The 22,191-nt window shown below is 49.2% G+C and overlaps 1 protein-coding gene across 1 annotated transcript in view; it reads left to right on the forward strand.

The window, feature by feature from the left end:
- The window catches only part of MEGF11 (multiple EGF-like-domains 11), a 259,471-nt gene that overhangs the window by 150,930 nt on the left and 86,350 nt on the right, over positions 1-22,191 (forward strand). The window contains exons 5-6 of the mRNA XM_010834543.1: positions 19,938-20,184; positions 21,366-21,486. Of these exons, the coding sequence (XP_010832845.1) occupies positions 19,938-20,184; positions 21,366-21,486 (368 nt within the window). The remainder of the gene's footprint in view (positions 1-19,937; positions 20,185-21,365; positions 21,487-22,191) is intronic.

Below are 22,191 nucleotides of genomic sequence, written 5' to 3' on the forward strand. Positions count from 1 at the left end.
TGCCAGGCTCCTCTGTCCATGGGATTCTCCAAGCAAGAATACTGGAGTGGGTTGCCATGCCCTCTTCAGGGGATCTTCCCAACCTCAGGATTGAACCCAGGTCTCCCGCATTGCAGGTGGATTCTTTACCAGTTGAGCTACAGGGAAGCCCCTCCTAGTGAGCTGCTGCTGTGGCTGCTAAGTCGCTTCAGTCGTGTCTGACTCTGTGCGACCCCATAGACGGCAGCCCACGAGGCTCCCCTGTCCCTGAGATTCTCCAGGCAAGAACACTGGAGTGGGTTGCCATTGCCTTCTCCAATGCAGGAAAGTGAAAAGTGAAAGGGAAGTTGCTCAGTCGTGTCCGACTCTTAGCGACCCCATGGACTGCGGCCCACCAGGCTCCTCCATCCATGGGATTTTCCAGGCAAGAGTACTGGAGTGGGGTTCCATTGCCTTCTACGCCTAGTGAGCTATCTGAGGCCAAATTTCTGTCCCCACCGTCCAACTCTAAAGGTAGAGATGCTCCAAAGAGACCCTCCTACCAATTGTCTCCCTACAGCCCATGATGACATTCCTGCCTCCAGGCCTTTGCTCATGCTGCTGTCTCCAGCCTCCTCCACCACTCTCCCTTATGCCTAAGTCCATTCTTCTTTGAGGCCTAGGGAGTCCCATCTCCTCCCTGAAGCCTTCCCCACCCTGGGGGCCACACCTTCTGTGTGTACCTGAAGTTCACAGAGTGCCACCACTTCTCCCTGGCCATTAGCTCCTTGACCTATAGAGAGACTTCTCTTTTGTCTTTTTTATGTGTCATTGTGACTACCGCCCCCTCCCATCCCAACCCCCGGTCATGAGGACAGAGGGCAGGAGCCATGTCATCTTTTTATCCCCAGGTCCTGAACCATTTCTTACATCGATTTGTTGGTTTGCTCACTGAATCAACATACAGTAATATGGGGCTTCCAACACACAGCAGACAGCGTGCCGGTCATTGCATGTACAGTGGGGAACAAAGTGGACTTGGGGCCTAACAGAGATGCCCTCGCTTCCCCAGGCCATGCATGGCAACACAGCAAAGACTACGGTGACAAACAGCTGCAGCTCTGCCACAGGCACGATCCATGGAGCCAGTGGGACGTGGGGCAGAGAGAATACCCACCCTGCCGTCCTCCACCAGGGCAAGAGCAAGGGGTTAATGGAGAAATGCCCTGGCTGTCTCGCCCCTCTGTTGGGATAACTCCACTCCATGTGCTTGGTTATCTCCCAGAAGTCCAGGTGGATTAACACCTGCTGCGCTGCGTCTTCCTTCTTTCCCCCTCGCCACAGAGTCACCTTAGGGTCTGCATCCGCGGAAGCACAGACTAAATCCCTCCCTGAAGGTGGAGTTGAGGACAAGCCAGGTGACGATGATAATGACCTATTATCAATCCAACTCAGCTCCCTGTGAGTTTACCCTTGCATGATACCTGGATCAGTGACTTTGTTTATTCATTCATTCATCTCCACACTTTCCGGGAGGGTTTGTCACATAGTACTGAGCACCTTCTACTTGCAAGTCGTTAAGTGAGGTACTTTTACACCGTACACTGACCCCAACTCTCTCCGGCCTGTAAGACCTATTGTACAGGTGAGGTAAGGAAGCTAAGTCTCAAAGGACAATTCAGCTTGCCCAGGGTCACACAGGTGGTAAGAAGCAGAACTGGGATCTGAACCCAGGTCTGTGTGATTCCAAAGCTCTGAGGCCTGATGAGTAAGCACCCACTTCAAACAAGGCAAACAGCAGTAGGCACAATGACTTTAGAGTGAATGGGGAGAAGGAGGGTTCCTAAAAGCTTCCCTAAGGGAGAGGCATTTAATCTGAGTCTTAATGGATGGGAGAGTTTTGAGAGACGGAGAAGTTTCCTGGGCAGGGTCTGCATGGCTTTAAAGAGTGAGTCCCACGTGAAGGACAAGGAGAGGTTCTCCAGAGTAAGCTAAGCTGCCCTCCACCGGATAGAATGAGGGGTACTGAGGCCCAGGCCACTTTTGCTAAGTTCAGCTCATTAGATTCCCTCTAAAATCCCAGGCCCCTGTGGGCTCAGAGGATGTCCCAGAAGCTTCAAGTGTAAATATTCCACTTAATGAAGCCACCTGCCACTGCCCACTGCAGGCCACACCCATGGTCATCAGAAATTCAAGGGTCATTAACTGCATTCTGTTTGCTTGTGAGCTGCTGTTTCTCACCAGTCGACTGACTGGGAAATCAGCTCCCAGAGAGGCCCTGGCCTTCCCTGCAGCCCCGAGTCTCCTCCTCATGGCTCTCGGCTGCACGGGGGTACCCACCACCTTGTAACAGGACTCTCGCCTCTCCGACTTCTGGCAAATGCAGCACTCACATTTAGGGATGGGTGAGACAGTCTTTAGGAGTCATTGCTTGATGCCCAGAGACATAAATAACAATAAGGGGACTATATTTAGTCCCCTGGAGGTGGGCACATAATCTATGTGATCTCAGCCTGTGTGCACTGTTAGCACATTTTCTGAGTCACCCAGATGCTCAAGCATGGAGCTGCCCCAACTGGTGCTTCTCCCCATTCATGCCCATCTGTCTCCTGCCTGGTGGGATGATGAGGGGAGCCTCTCAGAGGCACCAGGCAGAAGGGGGCTCGTGTTCACCCCGTCCACCCACGTCCTCCTAAACCAGAAGGTCCTGGCTGACCCAGGGTGTTGATGGGCTGCATAGAGGGACCATGTCCCTCCTGGCTCAGGGTTGGAAGTCCTGCCCCCAGGGAGTCCTGCTTGCCTGCTTCCACAGAGTCCTAGTGAACCCTCCAAGAGCTTCCCATTGCTCTTGAGAGAAAACCCCAGCTCCCGTCACAGGCATATCTGGCCCGTCTGCCTCATGGAGTCCCTCCCTCACTTCTCTCAGAACTTACCAGCCAGGCCACCCCCTTCAAGGTCTGCCAACCTTTCCCCACCTCAGGACATTTGCCCAGCTTTTACTTCTACCCCGAAGGCTCTTACAGTCACCACGACTGCCTTCTTCTCATCCTTCAGCTCTCATCATACACATCACCTCCCCTGAGGGGCCTTCCTTGACCTCTCAATTGAACCCCTATATTCATTTACCATCAAGCTGCTATTTGCACCTCCATACCCTTGTTGCAGCTTGTGATCTTTGTTAATGGAGTCACTTGTTGAGCAAGTGTTTATTGAGCATCTGCTGTATGCCAGATGCTATCCTAGGTGCTGGGGACACAGTAGTGAAGGAAATAACTCCTCGGGGAGCTGACATTCTAGTGGAGTCCCTGACAAAAAACAAAAAGGTGAAAATAAGTGTATGGTACAGTGATTATATAACATCAGATAGAATAAGTTCATGAAAGGAAAAATAAAGCCAGGGGGATGGAAAAGAGAACTTGCAAAGGATGGTCTATGAAGGCCCTCAGGAGGTGCTGTTTGAATAAAGGCCAAAATAGAGGCCTTTACTACTTTTTTTTTTTTTTATTGGCTATAGAAGGCAGTGGCACCCCACTCCAGTACTCTCGCCTGGAAAATCCCATGGATGGAGAAGTCTGGTGGGCTACAGTCCATGGGGTTGCTAAGAGTCGGACACGACTGAGCGACTTCCCTTTCCCTTTTCACTTTCATGCATTGGAGAAGGCAATGGCAACCCACTCCAGTGTTCTTGCCTGGAGAATCCCAGGGACGGAGGAGCCTGGTGGGCCGCCGTCTATGGGGTCACACAGAGTCGGACACAACTGACGCGACTTAGCAGCAGCAGCAGCATATTCACTATGTTACACAATGTATTCTTTTTTAATTTTTATTTATTTACTTACTTTTGGCTGTGCTAGGTCTTCGTTGCTGACATGGCTTTCTCTCGTTGTGGCAAGCAGGGGCTACTCTAGCTGTGGTGCAGGGGCCTCTCTTTGCAGCGGCTCCTCTTGCTGCAGCTTACAGGCTGTAGCACGCAGGGTCGGTAGTTGCATGGTGCACAGGCTTAGTTGCTCTGCAACATGTGGAATGTTTCCAGGCCAGGAGTGGAACCCGCGTCCCCTGCACTGGCAGGTGGATTCCTAACCACTGGGCCACCAGGCAAGTCCCTTTACTGTTTCTTGTCTGTCTCCTCTCCTGGACTATAAGCTCATTGAAAGGACCCTGGATGTTTTATTCCCCGCTTGATCCACAGTGCCTGGCACTCAGTAGGCACTCAATAAAGCCTTATGAAGTGAGTGAACAAATGGACAGCTGACCAGACCTCCTACCACTGCAGGAGAAGCATCTTTCCTTCACTTCATCAGCAGATCCCAGGAGCAGCTGGTCCCCGTCCTTTGATAATAACTCTCAATAGACAGGAAGGCCATTTGTCACTCAGCCCTCAGGTCTCCTCTCTCCAGGGAAACTGGAGGTCCTCACCCAGCTGTGATGAATAGAGCGTCCTCTGACTGGCAGGCCCAGCTGGGAGCTGCTCTCAGAGTCCCTCCCTATGCAGGGACAAATGGACCATGACACGTGTGACACAAATAGCAAGGTGGAATTGAGTGGGAAACCTCAAATACCAAGGAGACATGGCTTCCTGCTGATAGGTGGATCCTGTGTTGAGTGACCTCACTGGGGATGTGGCACCATGGAGAATGGTGGATGGGATCAGGGCCTAAAGATGTGGAATCTCAGCTCTCTTAAGTAGGCCGGGGCCTTGGGCAAGCGGCTTTGTTTCTCTGGCCCTGCCCATCTGAGTAATGGGAGTACCAATGTTTGCTTTGATGACCTGGAAAGCATAGAGATGCTTTGGAAAGTCAAGGGTGTACAGATAAGCAGAGTTATTCCAAATAACAAGTAATTTGTGCAAAGCCTTTAAAGAATAGTTGCATAAAGCAAGGCAAACCTGCATGTGTTGTCTTTATTGTCAAAATTCTATTTATGCCTATAATTCAGTGGGTGCCTGTGAGCAGAAATTCAGAGCACACACATGTGCCCCAAGATTCAATGCTTTGTTTCCTCTGGGTTTGCTATTCTCTCCATCACCGAGTCTTTGTCTCTGATAGTTTCTCCAGGTGATTCAGAGATCTCAGCATGTCTGAAATGCAAGGAAGTTTAGGGCTCCTCTAGTGCTGCCCCTTCATTTTATGATGAGGAAATTGAAGGCCAAAGAAGATAGGTGATTTGCCTAAGGCCACACAGAAAGTCTGCCGTCCATAACCCCAAGATAGGACCAGAGGCCAGGAAAGGAAGGAGGGTGGAGGCTCTCCTTAGGCATGATATCACTTCGTGTTTCCTCAACTAACAATGGAGATTATGGTGTGGTTGTCATTGGTTGTTCAGTTGCTGACTTTTTGCAACCCCATGAACCTCAGCAGGCCAAGCTTCCTTGTCATTCACTATCTCCTGGAGTTTGCTCAAACTCATGTCTATTGAGTTAGTGATTCCATTTAACCATCTCATCCTCTGTCATCCCTTTCTCTTGCTCTTAATCTTTCCTGGCATCAGGGTCTTTTCCAATCAAAATGTGGTCTGCTGGAGAAGGGAATGCCAAACCACATCTGTATTCTTGCCTCAAGAATCCAATGAACAGTATGAAAAGGCAAAAAGATAGGGGGTTGTTGGGAGGATTAAATGAGATACTACTTATAAAGAACTCAGAGGTTCATCGATAACAGGGCTTACTCTGTGTTAGCTGCTACTGTCCTGACCATACCAGCAAGCACCAACACCACCACACAGCCATTCTGATCAGTGGGTGCCCTGCCCTACCAGTCATTGAGTATTCTTAATGGTTACATTCATCATTCCCAAGCCCCTAGCCTTTTAAGCAGCACAGTAGTTCATAGGACTTCCCAGAAAAGACAGAGAGGACAGAAACCTTGCCCAGCCTGGTCTCCAGTAAAACCACCTATAAACCTGTCTTGGTTTGCTCACAGCCCTCCTCTGAGCTGTGTTCTAGCCTCGTGCCATTCAGGGTGCTTTTCTGTGGACCCAAAGTCCACGACTTGTCACTGGCCAGTGATAAGTAAAAACATCAATTGTAAACGTTTAGAAACTTGCAGCCGTTTCGACAGCATTGTGAGAGCCAAGCCTGCGGTTGGTGGACTCCTCTGCTGAGCAGGACATAGCTATGTGAGTGTGTCAGAGGTTCATGGAGAAACCCACGTGGTGTGACCCGTGGAGTCATGCCCAGGTAGGACCATGAGTCTCAGATGGGTTGGAAAACAAAACTGTTCCTTTCCCAAGGATAGTTTGAGAAGCCATGATCTAGCCTTACTTCAGTGAAGCAGACTCCTCAGCCTGTTCACCAGACCTTCTGCAGTCGGGCTGCGTGTACCCACCTCCCCCACTGAGGGCCGCTCTCCACTCTGAATTCTCCCTCCCTGCCTTCACAGCCCACCACTCAGACTGTCTTCCGCTTACTTTCCCACCTATTGAAATCTTATCCCTCTTTCTAGATCCGAAGCCAAATCTTCTCTCTTCGCTAAGGCCCTCCAAGGTCCCCCATCACCCCCTCAATCTCCCTGTGCCCTTTCACCTCCAGCAAGCACTGCTCCCAGTCTGTCTCACTCGGTCCACAGCTGCTGCCCATGTGCCTGAGCTGGGTCACTCTGTGGCCCCTGAGGCCCAGCTGGGCCTCCCATCCTTTTGAAGCCCCACCGAGTCTAGACCTTACATCTAAACAGTTTTCAACAAATGTCAGCCCAGCTGATCCAGAGCACCAAATGTACCAGTTGGCTCCGGGTGCTACCTTTGCCAAAAGGAAAAATGGCTCGGATGTGAACCCATTACGTGGGAACAGTCATGGTGTAAGCCCTGCAGGACCACCACTATGTCTGCGGGGGAGAGCAGCCTTCCGTCAGGCCTCGGGGTGTGACATCAGCTCTCAGGATGAGTGGCTGGGCAGAGGGTTCCAGGTCCACCCTGCCCCTGGCCCACAGCTGACTCTCCACATGACTCTCCAGGCTGCCCTGGCCCAACTTATCACCTCAACTTGCTCAACTGGCTCCTTGTGCCTGTGACCCCAGGAACAGCTCTACACAACCCCGCCACCCTCCTTCTTCTGCCCACCTGATGAGAAATACCCGCCTCCATCATGAACAGGGAACAAGCGAGCCTGGCTTTAGTTCAGAAACGCTCTTTGGCCTCACTAGGGAAGCCAGCCTCCACTTTCACTGCTTCTTTCCCTGCTTTCCGCATATTCCCTGTGGGGACAGTGCCTGAAAGTTCCATCAGAACAGAGGCCCCACGTGCCACTTTGACTGCCTCTCCTCAGTGTCCATGGCAGAGCTGGCCGGAAGTGGCTGCTCACTGGGGGAGGTGAAGGAGGAGGCACTACTTTAAATTGCAGCAAGAAATTCCTCAGCTAGACCAGAGGAAGAACTTTCTGACCGTGAGAGGAATTAAACAGACATTTAAATGCAGAAAAGATCTTAGAAGATGGGTTCCCACCCCGCCTCCATTCAGCTGCTTAACCCTTTGTCCTGTGTGAGAACCCAGAGGAAAACTCAGCAGCTCTGGAGCTCTGGAGGTGGGCGGTCCAGAGCCCCTGTCATGGCCCCAGCCCCAGGTATAGGACCCTGTGGACTCTGTGGATTGCAGCTTCACACCCACTCATCTAGGCTAATCCTATCTCTCTGCCATGGGAGACACCGAGGCCTGGGTGGGTGGTACCTTCCAAGGCGCATGACAGCCTGAGAGGGGCTCTCCCACCAGACAGACCTCACTGTGTGAAGCAAGTCAGAGTGAAAGGCACGCTGGGAAATGGCGGATGAGGCTGTGGGATGAGTTCACACCTCATGGGAGACAGGCTTGTACCCCATGACCTTCCAATGTCCTTTCCCGCTCGGCCTGTAAGTTCACCTTCCTCAGACCCCACATCTGGGGGTCCCACTCCCACCCCACAGAGCTTCACCAAATTCCCTTTGATCCCCAACCTCTCCCCCAGCTCCTCAGCCCGGGGTTTGCTCTGGAGCTTTGAAAGGGGGGTGAAGGCAGGCCCCGCTGGGGAGGGTGCCAGCCTGGGCAGCAGGACCCCTGGCTGGTCTGTGTGTCTTTGCCGCCTTTGAAAGGCCCTTCCAAAAAGGTAATTCCTTTGTACGCAGACATGATTTATGAGACTTTGTGGGCAAATTGCAGAGATAAATGGTCTTTGGGGCTGGGAAGCTTCAAAGGCAGTGATGCAGGCAGATCAGAGGGAGCCAGGCAGCTGGGAGCTGGGGCCTCATTAAAAGCCTCTGGTACGGGGAAGGAGGCAGGAGGCTCTGAGCAGAGCCGAGGAACCTCAGGCCGGCCCCTGGCCCATTTGGGGCAGCCCCAGCTTACCGCCCTGTACCTCACTGACTCCACTGCTGAAGTGCAGGAGGCGCGAGTGCTGGGACCACCGAGGTGCATTTATCCAGAGGTGGGTGCTGCCCGGGGCAGAGGCTTTGAGGACAGAGGAGAGTGGCGCATGAATTCTAGAGTGGGTTCTGGGAGAGAAGGGGGAGATAGGGCAGGGAGTCTCAGCTCCAGGGACCTCACCAGCCTGGGGTCTCACCCCCCAGCCCATCACTGATGACCTGGACATCCCCCTTCCACTCTGGTCTCAATATCCTCTGTGTATAAGGACAGCGCAGGTGTAAATGAGTTCTGCTGTGCTTCCCTTGTGTCCGATGCTCTCTTGTTCAAGGCCCGGTTTTCAAATGTCCCCATCTGAGAAACAGGCCAGAGACCACACTGGCCACGGGGTGATGGGCGAGTCGCCAGCCACACTTGACCTTGATTCCTTCCTCTAGAGGATGTGGATAATCATAGCTATGCTGAAGAGTCATGGTTTAAACTGAACAAGTACCCACTGTGAAGTGCCTCACACCTAGTTTTGCTCCACATTACCTGACCACACGATATCGCAGTAGTCTTTGTCTGAAACAATCCCTGTGAAGTTGATAAACTTGATTTCCACACCTTCCCATCTCCTCTCCCCAAAAGCAGGTTAACACACATGCACATACTTCCTTCCTAATCTGGAGCCTGGGTCTACTCATTGCTGCTTGAATGTTCACAGATAACTGGGGTATGAATGGCTGGCAGTGCCCCATGATGTCACCGACACCCTCCCCACACAGCCTTATACAAACATGGGATGATGTGCAGTTTAACAGGGGATTGCCTCAGACGCTGAGGAATGGAGTCCTACCAGGGCAAGGCCAGGCAGCCTCGGCAGTATCTTGAAGCAGGAGTTCAGGGCTGATTTCCAGAAGCATCTATCCACAGAAAGATGCAGGGTGCTGTCTCCCCACACCTGCCTGATATTCTGAGGGTGTGATTTCTGGTTAAAATGGAGTTGGTTGCCTGGAGCTGTGGTGGAAGCTGTGGCGATGAAGATGGGGAAGGTAATGAGCCAAAGCCACTGACTTTGCTCAGGGCGTTTTGATGTACCTACTGGCTTCGTTCCCTCCTCCTGCCCTGTTACCCAAGACCCAGCCAGCACCCAAGCCCTCTGACCTGACAACGGGCAGTCTTTCTAGTTGTAGCTGCCCCAGCAACAGCCTTCCCAGCACCCCTCCATCATCCCCAGTCCTAACGGGCCAGTGTTTCTGTTTGCTTGTCTAGTTCTCAGATCAGCTATTAGAACATAGTGAGTGTTCAAATGTTGTTTGACAAGCAAATAAATGAGCCTAACTCATCGCCCTGAAGCTGGTTTGGGGGGATGGAAAGAGTTTTAGATCAACCTGGCCAGGTAGTTTCAAATCTAGTTCTCCATTGTGACCACAGGTAAATCACTTGGCCCCTCTGATCAGTTTCCTGACTTGGAAATTGTAGAGGGTGCACTAGATGCCCGCTGAAACCGGGGGCTAAGAAAACCAGTCTTGGACTCTGAACTCTGCCTTTTGGAGTTTGGGGTACCTTTCCCAAGGAGACATTTGTCAATATCTGGAGACATTCTTGGTTGTGGAAGGCGGTGGAGGGGGGGGGCGGGTTGCTACCAGCATCCAGTGGGTGAAGGCCAAGGATGCTATTAAACATCCTATAATGCACAGGACACTCCCATGACAAAGAATTTTCTGGCCCCAAATGTCAATCATGCTGAGATTGAGAAACTCTGATTTACTTATTTCATGTCTTTGAGCCTCAATTTTCTTAGTTGAAAATGGGATAATAATCCACCTCACATCAGTTCAGTCACTCAGTCATGTCCGACTCTTTGCAACCCCATGAACTGCAGCACACCAGGCCTCCCTGTCCATCACCAACTGCCAGAGTCCACCCAAACCCATGTCCATTGAGTCAGTGATGCCATCCAACCATCTCATCCTCTGTCATCCCCTTCTCCTCCTGCCCTCAATCTTTCCCAGCATCAGGGTCTTTTCAAATGAGTCAGCTCTTCACATCAGGTGGCCAAAGTACTGGAGTTTCAGCTTCAGCATCAGTCCTTGCAGTGAACACCCAGGACTGATCTCCTTTAGGATGGACTGGTCGGATCTCCTTGCAGTCCAAGGGACTCTCAAGAGTCTTCTCCAACACCATAGTTCAAAAGCATGGTTTGTCTCAAATCCTCTTTGAAACAAGGCAAGGTATGAACTAATGGCACAGGTTTAGTAAAAGGATTAGGTGAAACAACCCCTATGAGAATACAGATGGTCCAACAGGAGGCTCACGGGGTTAGGGTTTTGCTGTGTATGTTTAGTCCTTCCCCGCGGTGGCCTTTGGGAACCCGTGGAAATGCAGAAGCAGCCTGCATTCCATGCAGCCATGGTGGATTCTGCCTTCCCTTAACAGGAGATGTAGACAGCATGGTTAAATAACACAGAGTAACAGATGTAATAAACAGATCACTAAGAGCTAATGGTACATCATTATAATCCTGTGCTGTAGGCATCTGCTAGGCTTAGAGACTGTGTCAGGAGATTTGGGTTTTAATCTACAGCACCTTAGTCTATTAATATTTAATTCCAGCCATTTAAGTGGTGGAGAGATAGGGAGCAGAGCCATGGCTTGTCTCGGAGCCTGGGTAACCACCTCGAATTTTCCTTTCCACACAAGGGCAAACATACCGTCTTACCCTGTCCCCTCTGGCCTGTTCTCAAATGGGGACAGTGAGCAACAGAGCATAGAATCACCCTAGAAGGGGAAGAGACCCCAGCATATACCTACTGGTGTTTTTTTTTTTTTCTTTTCCACTCTGGTTTCTCACAGGATATTGAATATAGTTCCCTGTGCTATATAATAGGACCTTGATGTTTATCTGTTCTGTAGGCAATAGTTTGATTTGCTAACCCCAAACCCCAATCCAACCCTCCCCCACCCCATACTGATGTTTCTTATGCTGCAGCTAAAGTTCCAATATTTTGGCTACCTGATGCAAAAAGCTAACTCACTGGAAAAGACTTTGATGCTGGGGAAGCTTGAGGGCAGGAGGAGAAGGGGGCGACAGAGTATGAGATGGTTGGATGACATCATTGACTCAGTGGACATCAATTTGAGCAAACCTCAGGAGTTGGTGATAGACAGGGAACCTGGCATGCTGCAGTCCATGGGATCACAAAGAGTTGGACACGACTGAGCGACTGAACAACAACAACAACAAATACAGAGGGCGTAGTTCTTCATTATGCAGTGATCTGATCACTTGTGACAGCCTAATCCCTCCCTCCCCCATCTCCAGGTGCCCTCTTGGGGAGGGTGACCCACTCTGAACAAGAACCACTGGTCCAAATCTGTCATTTTACGCATAGGAACCCAGAGGCCCAGAGAGGAGCAGGGTCTGCCCAAGATTGTCCAGCGTTGGCTCCAACCCACACTTAAACGCTCCCTCAAAACTGCATCTTGGGTCTGGAAAAACAGACGGGCTTGGCCTTTAAGAATTTGCCGGGGCTTTTATTGGGGCTAGTCAGTATACAAATGGCCTTGCTCACTGGGAAGTGACTTTATTTAGCAGCTGAAATGGTTTCCAATGGCTGCTGCTCTGTTTCTGCCTTCGTGCCTGCCGCTTTGTAAACTCAGGAGTAATCCCATGAGCTGGCAGCTCGCCCATTTCTTCTCGGGGTGGGTGGAGGCATGGGGACTAAGAGGAGCAGACTCGGGCCGTGGGCCGTTCCTGGGATATGCTCTGACTTTCACTGCTAAGGAGGAGGGTGCATGGGGACTTTGGTCCAGACTCTGGTACAGGCCAGGGCAGCTCAGAGCCATTGGGTTCCAAGTTCCTTTCTACCTCTTGACCTTTGCATCAGCAGCCAGTCCTCCTCCTTGCTAAGTCTCAGGATTGCCATCTCTGGAATGGGAGGAACCATCCATCTCTCCCATCCCCCACCCATCAGACTCAGCATCCTCCTGCGCATCTCCCTGAAAGGACCCGTGAGAACGCAGATCACCCTAAAGACAGTAGTCCTCACCTGCTGAGCTTTTTAAAATGCCCTGTCCTTGGGCCCTGCCACTCCAGAATAATTATATCAGAATGTCCAGGGCTGAAACCTAGGCCGGAGATGTTTTCAAAACCTCCAGGGTAATGCTGGCAAGCAGCCAGGCAGAGGAGCACTGTCTGAGGACATGAGTGACTGGGAGGAGGCTCTAGGGTCACTGGAGCAGGGCTGGCCAAGCACCCTTGTTGGCACAACCAGATGGCCTGTGCCCAGCTCTGGGGCAGATGATGGCTGAGACTGTGTGTGCACGTGGGGGACAGGGGAGCTGCAAACAAGAACTCACCCCAGCTCCCCCGGCTGTAACCCACAGGGACCCCAAGGCTATTAGAGACACCTAAATCTGCTTATATAGAAGTGATAAAAAAGTGATGGTCAACCAAGTTATTGTTCCTAATAGAGAAAGACAATAAAGGCATAGTTCAGTTCAGTTCAGTCGCTCAGTCGTGTCCGACTCTTTGTGACCCCATGAATCGCAGCATGCCAGGCCTCCCTGTCCATCACTAACTCCCGGAGTTCACTCAGACTCACGTCCATCGAGTCAGTGATGCCATCCAGCCATCTCATCCTCTGTCGTTCCCTTCTCCTCCTGCCCCCAATCCCTCCCAGCATCAGAGTCTTTTCCAATGAGTCAACTCTTCGCGTGAGGTGGCCAAAGTACTGGAGTTTCAGCTTCAGCATCATTCCCTCCAAAGAAATCCCAGGGCTGATCTCCTTCAGAATGGACTGGTTGGATCTCCTTGCAGTCCAAGGGACTCTCAAGAGTCTTCTCCAACACCACAATTCAAAAGCATCAATTCTTCGGCGCTCAGCCTTCTTCACAGTCCAACTCTCACATCCATACATGACCACAGGAAAAACCATAGCCTTGACTAGATGGACCTTTGTTGGCAAAGCAACGTCTCTGCTTTTGAATATGCTATCTAGGTTGGTCATAACTTTCCTTCCAAGGAGTAAGCGTCTTTTAATTTCATGGCTGCAGTCACCATCTGCAGTGATTTTGGAGCCCCCCAAAATAAATTCTGACACTGTTTCCACTGTTTCCCTATCTATTTCCCATGAAATGATGGGACCGGATGCCATAATCTTTGTTTTCTGAATGTTGAGCTTTAAGCCAACTTTTTCACTCTCCACTTTCACTTTCATCAAGAGGCTTTTGAGTTCCTCTTCACTTTCTGCCATAAGGGTGGTGTCATCTGCATATCTGAGGTTATTGATAGTTCTCCCGGCAATCTTGATTCCAGCTTGTGCTTCTTCCAGTCCAGCGTTTCTCATGATGTACTCTGCATATAAGTTAATAAAGTTAATAAAGGCATAAAAACATAGCAAACTGTGCCTTTAATAAGTGATCTTTCAGTTCAGTTCAGTTCAGTCGCTCAGTTGTAGGGACTTATTATCTAAGAAGGTCCTTGAGACACCCATGTTCATAGCGTCATTATTGACAATAGCCAAACAGTGAAAAGAACCCAAGTGTCCCTCAAGAGATGCATGGATAAACAAAACGTGGCAGATAGTAGAATAGTAGAGTACTATTTAGTCATAAAAAGGAATGAAATACAGGTGCAGGCTACACTGTGGAACAACCTTGAAAACGGTATGCTCAATGATAGACACCAGACACAAAGGACTAATTTTGTATGATTCCATTTATGTGAAATATCTAGTTGAAGCAAATTCATAGAGGCAGAAGGTAGATTAGAAGTTGCCAGATGGGAGGAGGGGATGTGGAGTTATTGCTTCATGGTTCCAGAGTTCCAGTTGAGGGTGATGGCAAAGTTTTGGAAATAGCGGTGATAGCTGCTTAACACCATGAGTGTCATTAATGCCACTGAATTGACTGTACATTTAAAAATGATTCAAATGGCTAAATGTATGTTATACATGTTATATGACAATAGAAAAAGTTCAGAAGAAATAAATCATCTGAAGAGGATAAAATTACAGGAAATAGGGCCAGTCATGAGAAACCTGGGCCTTATGACCACCACTCCCACCTGAACCAGTTCCTGGATAAGACCCTTGTGGAAAATAAGCCTCTGTTCTCACATCTTCCTGTGAGTCATCCATGGTGGTCATCTAAGCCCAGGCTGGCCACCGACATCCCACGTCCCCCCTTCCATCAACACCAGGCCATGCCCAGCAGGACAGCAGGGGTTAGAGCTCAGACACCTAGTCACTCCCCAGCTTTGTGACCTTGAACAAGATTGTTCACCTTCCTGGCCTCTGTTTCCTAATCTGCAAAATGGGGCTATGAATAGCACCAGCTATAAAGGGATTGTGAGAATATTTTGAATGTTATTTTACTGATTTGTAGGCTCCTGTTCTTCTTCTATGTTTGTTTATTCATTTGACTGTGTTGGGTCTTAGGTTCGGCATGCGGGATCTTCACTGCAGTGCAGACTCTCTAGTTGTGGCACATGGGTTCCAGAGCGTGTGGGCTCAGTAGTTGGGGCTTAGCTGCTCCTCAGCAATGTAGGATCTTAGTTCTCCAATCAGGGATCAAACCTGCGTCCCCAGCTTTGCAAGAAAGTCTTAACCACTGGACCATCAAGGAAGTCTCCTGTTTTGAGAACTGAGAAATTTTACTTTATGCGTTTATCTTATGGCCTGGCATGTATTCGCTGCTCCTTCAAGTGTTGTTAGAAATTTGAAAGTATGTCTGTGCTGAAGGTCAGAGGTTGAGAGAGAGATGTAGCCCCTCCCCTTGTGGGGGCGGGGGAGCACCCAGACCTGGGCCCCACAGCACAGAGGGCTCAGCTGGGGAGGCGCAGGCTAAGAAGGGCAAGAGTTGGCCGGACTAAAGGAACAGAACAAGCCAGGCCACAGACTTTCAGGCGCCCCTCAGCCCTCACTCACTGTCCAGAGAAGATACACCCACTTGAAAAATTCACCCAAAGCCAAATATAATTAGGAAGGAGCATCTGTGACCGAAACAGAAAAACAGTCGGTGAGGGGGTGACATTCCAAGGCCAAACTGGAAAGAGTTTGCGATTGTCTGTGAAAGAATGCGAAGTCCTGTTGTAATTTTAATGATGATAGTTTTTATTCACCTTCAACAGGGTACATAATTGACTTACTGCCTCATTTCTCTGTCATTGTAGGGAATGAGGTGTTTTTAAGTAGATTTTCTAAGATAACTGAAGCTTATCCCTGTGAACCTTAACTTTTTTTTTTTCCACTTAATCACTCTGGAGGGAATGTCTATGGAATGGATTACACACTTCCCTGCCTCCTTAATCAGAATATTCTAAATTGAATGGAACTACTTCCTGTCAATTTGGACGTGAGGGGTTATTCGCTCTTATGTAGTGACTCCGAGTTACTTTGCTTTGTCAGTCTACAGATATTTTCTGTTTATTTCATGGGCTTCTACTGTCAATAGAGCTCTTGCTTCTTTTTTTTTATTCTTTGGAGCCACATTAAACATACATACACACATATAAATACAGCATATATGCGTGCACACACACTCACACACCCCAATCTGTGATCTGAGAGCCCAGATCAGGCTTAATGGAATTGCGTTTCCATGTTCTTCTCTAATGCCCTGAACTGCCCTTATCATGACACTTTCAATAAATGCTGCTCCCGAGACTGTGTCCCCACTCGATTGTAACTCCAAGAGGGTGGGACACTTTCTGACCCTAGTAGGTGTTTGGTGAATATTGGTTGAACGAACAAGTAAAAGAATGAAAGCACTCAAGTGCTAGTTCATGGTCTTCATGATGATACCCAGATCCCTCATCAGAGGCACAGTTTTACTTCTTACTGGGTTTTGGTTGTGACACAGTGAGTGGAGGTCTCCTCTGATAAGTGACATGTCTGATAAGTCTGCCCTGGGATGCACCAAGGACTCGCTGGCTCTGGACTCCAGCAGTCCAATACAGAGCCAAGGTCTGAGGGCAGTGACCTGGCCTACCCTTGACTATAACCTCGGGCAATCACATAATTTCCCTGACCCTTTATTTCCTCATCTGTAAGATGGAGAAATAATAAAATCTAATTCACACCGTTTTAAGTGTCACAAGTGAGCATTTAAAATGTGGTGGTTATTATTACTACAATGGAATCACATCATGTGTATGTTAAACTCATGCAAATTTAGCTATATGTGCTTGGCAACAACAAGAGATAGAGAAATGATACACTAGGTAATTCTGCTAGTCTTTCCATTCACTGAGTAGATGTTCCAGAGAGAAGGTGACGCAGGAGACACACGACTGCTGCGTGCTCCCCAACTCTCTGTCCTGTGCGCCTCTTACAGCGTGAGTGCAGCTTGTAATGATAACTGTACTCGGTTTTTTATTGAGATATAATTGACATATACCTTTATATTAGTTTCAGGTCACAGCAGAATGATTCGACGTTTGAATATATTGTGAAATAATCACCACTGTAGGCGTAGTTAACATCGCATGTAGTTATAAATTTTTTTCTCTTGATAGGAACTTTCAAGATCTTCTCTTTTAGCAACTCTCAAATATACAATGCAGAATTATTAACTATAGTCACCATGCTGTATGCTACATCCCATGAACTTACTTATCTTATAACTGGAAGTTGGTACCTTTTGACTACCTTGCCCCTTTCGCCTGCTACTTACCTTTGACAACCACCAAACTGTTCTCTGTATCTATGAGCTCTATTTTTGTTCATTGCTTTTTAGACTCCACAGATAAGTGAGAGTGTATGGTATTTGTCTTTCTCTGTCTGACTTATTTCACTTAGCATAATGCCCTCAATGTCTACACACATTGTCACAAATAGCAAGATTTCCTTCTTTTTTGTGGCTGAATAATATTGTTCCGTATGTGTGTGGGTGTACACATATGTGTGTGTATATGTGTGTGTGTGTGTGTGTGTATACACATTTTCTTTATCCATTCATCCATTGATGAACATCTAGGTTGCTTCTGTATCTTGGCTTGTGTGAAGAACGCTGCAATGATCATGGGGGTGCAGACATCTTTTCAAGTTAGTGTTTTCATTTCTTTCAGATACATACCCAGGAGTAGAATTGCTGGATTGTATGGTAGTTCTATTTTTAAGTTTTTGGGCAACCTCCATACCATTTTCTATAGTGGCTGTACCAGCTTACATTCTACCAACAATGTGCAAAAGTTTCTTTTTCTCCACATCTTTGCAAACACTTGCTATTTCTTATCTTTTGGATAGTAGCTACCCTACCAGGTGTGAAGTAATATCTTAGTGTAGTTTTGATTTGCATTTCCCTGATAATTACGAGCACCTATTCAAGTACCTGTTGGTCATCTGCATGTTTTCTTTGTAAAAATGTTTATTCAGATCCTTGCTCCATTTTTTTAATCAGATTGCTTGGGGTTGAGTTTTTATTTATTTTGCCACTTAGTTGTAAAAGTTCTGTATATATTTCAGATGTTAACCCCTTATCAGATATGTAATTTGCAAATGTTTTCTCCCATTGGTAGTTTGCCTTTTCACTGTGTTGGTTTCCTTTGCTGCATAGAAGCTTTATAGTTTAATGTAGTTCCACTTGTTGATTTTGCTCCAGTTGCCTTTGCTTTTAGTGTCAACTCCAAAAAATCATTGCTGAGACCAATACCAAGGAGATTATTACCTATGCTGTCTTTAGGAGTTCTCTGGTTCTGGTCCTACATTCAAGTCTCTAATCCATTTTGAGTTGATTTGTACATATGGTGTAAGATAGAGGTCCAGTTTCATTCTTTTGGGTGTGGCTGTCCAGTTTTTTCAACACCATGTATTGAGGAGACTTCCCTTTCCCCACTGTATATTCTTGGCCCCTTTGTTGTGAGTTAACTGACTATGTCTGCATGGGTTTCTTCTGGGCTCTTTTTCTGTCTTTACACCAGTGTCATACTATCTGTGTTACTATAGCTTTGCTTGAAATTAGAAAGTGTTATGCTTTCTTCTTTCTCAAGACTGCTTTGGCTATTGGACTTGGTTTTTGCCTCACTCACTGTAGTACCAAGTGGAAAATGCAGAGTGAGGCCTACTCAGAATTTGGCAGCTCAGCTTGTATGTGCATTGGGGGCACAATGAAAAAGGGATGAGGCAAGATAGGGTGACTGGGATTCCAGGCCGAGGTGGTTCCATCTACTAAAGTGATGGACAGTTTCCATGACTCTGACCACTTGACTTTGGTTAGCAAGTGGGAGGTAATGCAGGAGGATTGGTGGGGCTGCTAAAGTGATTCTCCATCACCCTTGTGGTTCCCAAAGAGCCCGTGTACTCATTGGCTTCACTGGAACCTTGTGCTTTTGTCTGTATCCAACACTTGGGTACCACTGTCTGTTTGCTCATCCTGAGCCTGCCCCTGGGACACCTTCCCCAATCCCATTTGCCTGCCCCCTTTTCTTTCTGAGTGTCTAAACCCTAGAATCACTGGAGCACAAGGTCCATTAATCATCTCCTTATCTTTAGGCAGTAGGGACTCTAGCCATTCCAGTCTGCCCAGCACTGAGAGATTTCTCAGAATGAGGGATTTTCCATGGTAACACAGCACATTTTGGTCACTCTGATAGACAAGTGAGACATCTTTTATGGTTCACTTCAGGTGCCGTCTCTTCTAGGAAGTTGCCTGATTCCTTAGCTGGGAGCAGTGTTTTTCTCCACTGAACATCTCCTAGTACATTATTTATGCCTGTCCTTGCCTTAACTCCACATGCACCCCTACTCCAGGATTTGAGAGAATGAGGTTAGAGTTGAGGACATCTTGTTGTGTGTCTTGTATGCGTCAGGTGAGGGTCAGGCTAGGAAGTGGTAGCAGGCTTGGCAGCCTACCTGAAGACTGCCATTCAGCCCCTCTCCACAGCCACAGAGTATGAATTTCTGCAAAGCTGGCTCAGCTATCACTCTGTGAAACGTTTAATTACACATAAAGATCTTCAAGGCTGTCTGTCACCTCCCAGGGAAACATTTCTTGTTCCTGCCCCTTCTGAAGTTAGCTGCTTAGAAAATAATGAGATTGAACTGAAGATGAAGGAAACAGGGGGTGTCAGCATTACTGGTAGGGAGACACAGTGTGCAAGGGAGATGGGAAGGGTGACGGGGAGTGGAGCCCAGGGAGGGGCAGGGAGTGTGGAGACCTGTTCACAGAAAGTGAGATGCAAGCCGTGAGACAAAGTAATGTTTCAGGAAGAGATGGAAAGAGAGAGATGGGAGCTGGGCTGGGACAGCACCAAGAAGGGGAGTAGAGTCACAGAGAAGAGGGGAGGCAGACTGGAAGAGAAAAGGCCTGGCTGAGAGGAGGAGAGAGCCAACCAAGTAGAGTTTGGCAAAGGTTAAATAGCTTATGGTTTCAGAGTTCCAGTACAGAAGAAGGGTTTGGGAGACTGGATTGACCAGTCTTGGCTGGATTGGAATGACCCTGACTAAGAGATGCATTGAGAAAAGAAGCTTCTGAGCTTGTTTGATTCTTTAGGGGATGGGGGTAGAGGTTGATGACCAGCTGATGGAGGTTATTGGTGAACGCTCCCACCAGAACCCCCTTGCTGCCTCTTGTCCAGGGAAGATTGATGCAGAGATGGGAAGGCTGGTCCCAGCCCCTATCCAGGAGAATCCACGGGGATCCTTCTGCCCTGACCCACTCCTCTCTTACAGGCTGTGATAGCGACCACTGGGGCCCCCATTGCAGCAACCGGTGCCAGTGCCAGAATGGGGCCCTGTGCAACCCCATCACAGGCGCCTGCGTGTGTGCTGCTGGCTTCCGAGGCTGGCGCTGTGAGGAGCTCTGCGCGCCAGGCACCCATGGCAAGGGCTGCCAGCTGCTGTGCCAGTGCCGCCACGGCGCCAGCTGCGACCCCCAAACGGGCGAGTGCCTCTGCGCACCCGGCTACACCGGTGTCTAGTGAGTAAAGCCCAGGCGGGACACATGCAAAGGGGTGGCTGGGAGGGTAAGACGGGGAAACACGTGAAGGATCAAGAAAGCTCTGGCTGTAAAATCTGCACTCTGGCCCCAAGTCCTGCAGAGGCTGAACTCCCAGGCCTCACCCACACAGGTCTCAGATCCCTGCTGTCCAGGGCCCAGGGTGCCTGGAACTGGCTTGGAGGACTCGTGGATGGATGCTCTCATGGTGGGAACAGCTGGCTAAACCTTCTTCTAGGAGACCGTTCCTGATCTGGGCTCCAGATTTTGGCTTGGAATTCTCTTCTGATCATAATCCAAGTGCCATTACTGAACCTTCTAGGCCATTTGAGACAGAGTGGGTGAGGGCCCTGGGCAGATATCATGCTTAGATTTGGGGAGATTACTGTGCCTGGTCCTCTTCCCCTGCCTTTTCCCCTCATCCAGTTTTCAGGAGAGGGAGTCTGCATGGACAGGATAGTTGTGACCCCTCAGAGGCAAGATTGACATTCTCCTCACCACCCTATCAAAGGCTCAGTGGCCACCTCAACAGCCTTAGATCCTGTGGGAGCACCCAAGCAATCTGGCCACAGATACATCTCTGATTGAGGGTGCCTCCTGCCCCCATGTCTGAGCAGCTCCAGGGCCAAGGCATTGAGCTAAGGCCCAAGACCAAGACCACAGGCAGACCCTCCCCTGCATCTCAGCAGTGCCCAGTCCTTCTAGAGAAGCTTATGGGGGTGCTGAGAGCCTTCCAGAGCCTGGAAGGGAGTGGAAGCCTGCCCACATTCTCTCTTTCAGAATCTAGGCAGATTCTCATGGCTATATCTCATGGCCTTTGCTTGTGCTGTTCCTTCTGCCTGGCTTGGCCTCCTCCCCTTCTCCCAGTGAAACTAACTTTACCTTCAAGACTCAAGTAAAATGCCTCCCTCTTAAGGAAGATTTCCTCTGCTTTCCCACCCCAGAAGAGCCCTCTTCTTTATACCGAAAGCCCTTAAGTCATCCCCCATACTGACCCAAGCACACAGCCTCCAAGGACACTGTCTGAGTCCCTCTTTCCCCTCCTGGCCTTGTGCCTTGTATAGTTCATCCTGACCAGGAACTCACTAACTTCTAGAGAGCCCAGGAGTCTTGGGACTGGCTTTGCATGCTGCTGCCTCTCACACCTCTGCTTCTCTATGCAGCTGCGAGGAGCTTTGCCCGCCTGGGAGCCATGGGGCTCACTGTGAGCTGCGCTGCCCCTGCCAGAACGGGGGTACCTGCCACCACATCACTGGCGAGTGTGCCTGCCCTCCAGGCTGGACGGTAGGTGGACCTGCAGAATCGGGGTGGGGCTCTGTAAGAGGTCTGAGCATCCCTCATTCACATGCACCCTGGAGAGCTAAATTCCTCTCCCATCCTGAATAGCCTCCATCCTCTTTATGGTCATGGGGATCATTAGACACTGCCGGGAGGCCATGGACACAGCTTTGACTGCCGGGGCTCGTATCTAAATGCTGTGTGATCTGAAGCAAGTTCCCTAACCTTTCTAAACCTGTGGTCCCTTGTGTGCGAAGGAGTTGAATTCTTCTGATAAGTTGTCTCTGTCTTTTAGCATACTCATTTGAGCTGCCATGGCTCTGAGATGTGGTGAAAAGGCCCTGGTGTAAGGATGGAGGTGGTGCAGGGGAAGGGAGAGAGCAGGCATGGCCCCCCTGCCTTTATAGAACTTCAGATTCCCAGCCTCCAACCCCTATACTCACAGATGCACACAGATATTCTGATTCTGTGGGCCCTGGGATCTGTATCTTAACGTGGGCTCCAGGTGATTCTGAGGTAGCCTCCACCAGTCCAGGTCTCTTGTCTGGGGAAAGAGGGATGGGATTTATCAAATCACAGGCCTGAATCCAGGCTTCACATAGTGTTGGCCCTGAAAAAAAAAGCCCTCGATCATTCTAGTCTCTGCTTCCCTAAATCAGGGATAAAATCAGGGGCTTCCCTGGTGGACCAGTGGTTAAAACTCCACACTTC

This window comes from Bison bison, unplaced genomic scaffold (genome assembly GCF_000754665.1).
Source record: "Bison bison bison isolate TAMUID 2011002044 unplaced genomic scaffold, Bison_UMD1.0 scf7180017864034, whole genome shotgun sequence".
NCBI classification, from domain to species: Eukaryota; Metazoa; Chordata; class Mammalia; order Artiodactyla; family Bovidae; genus Bison; species Bison bison.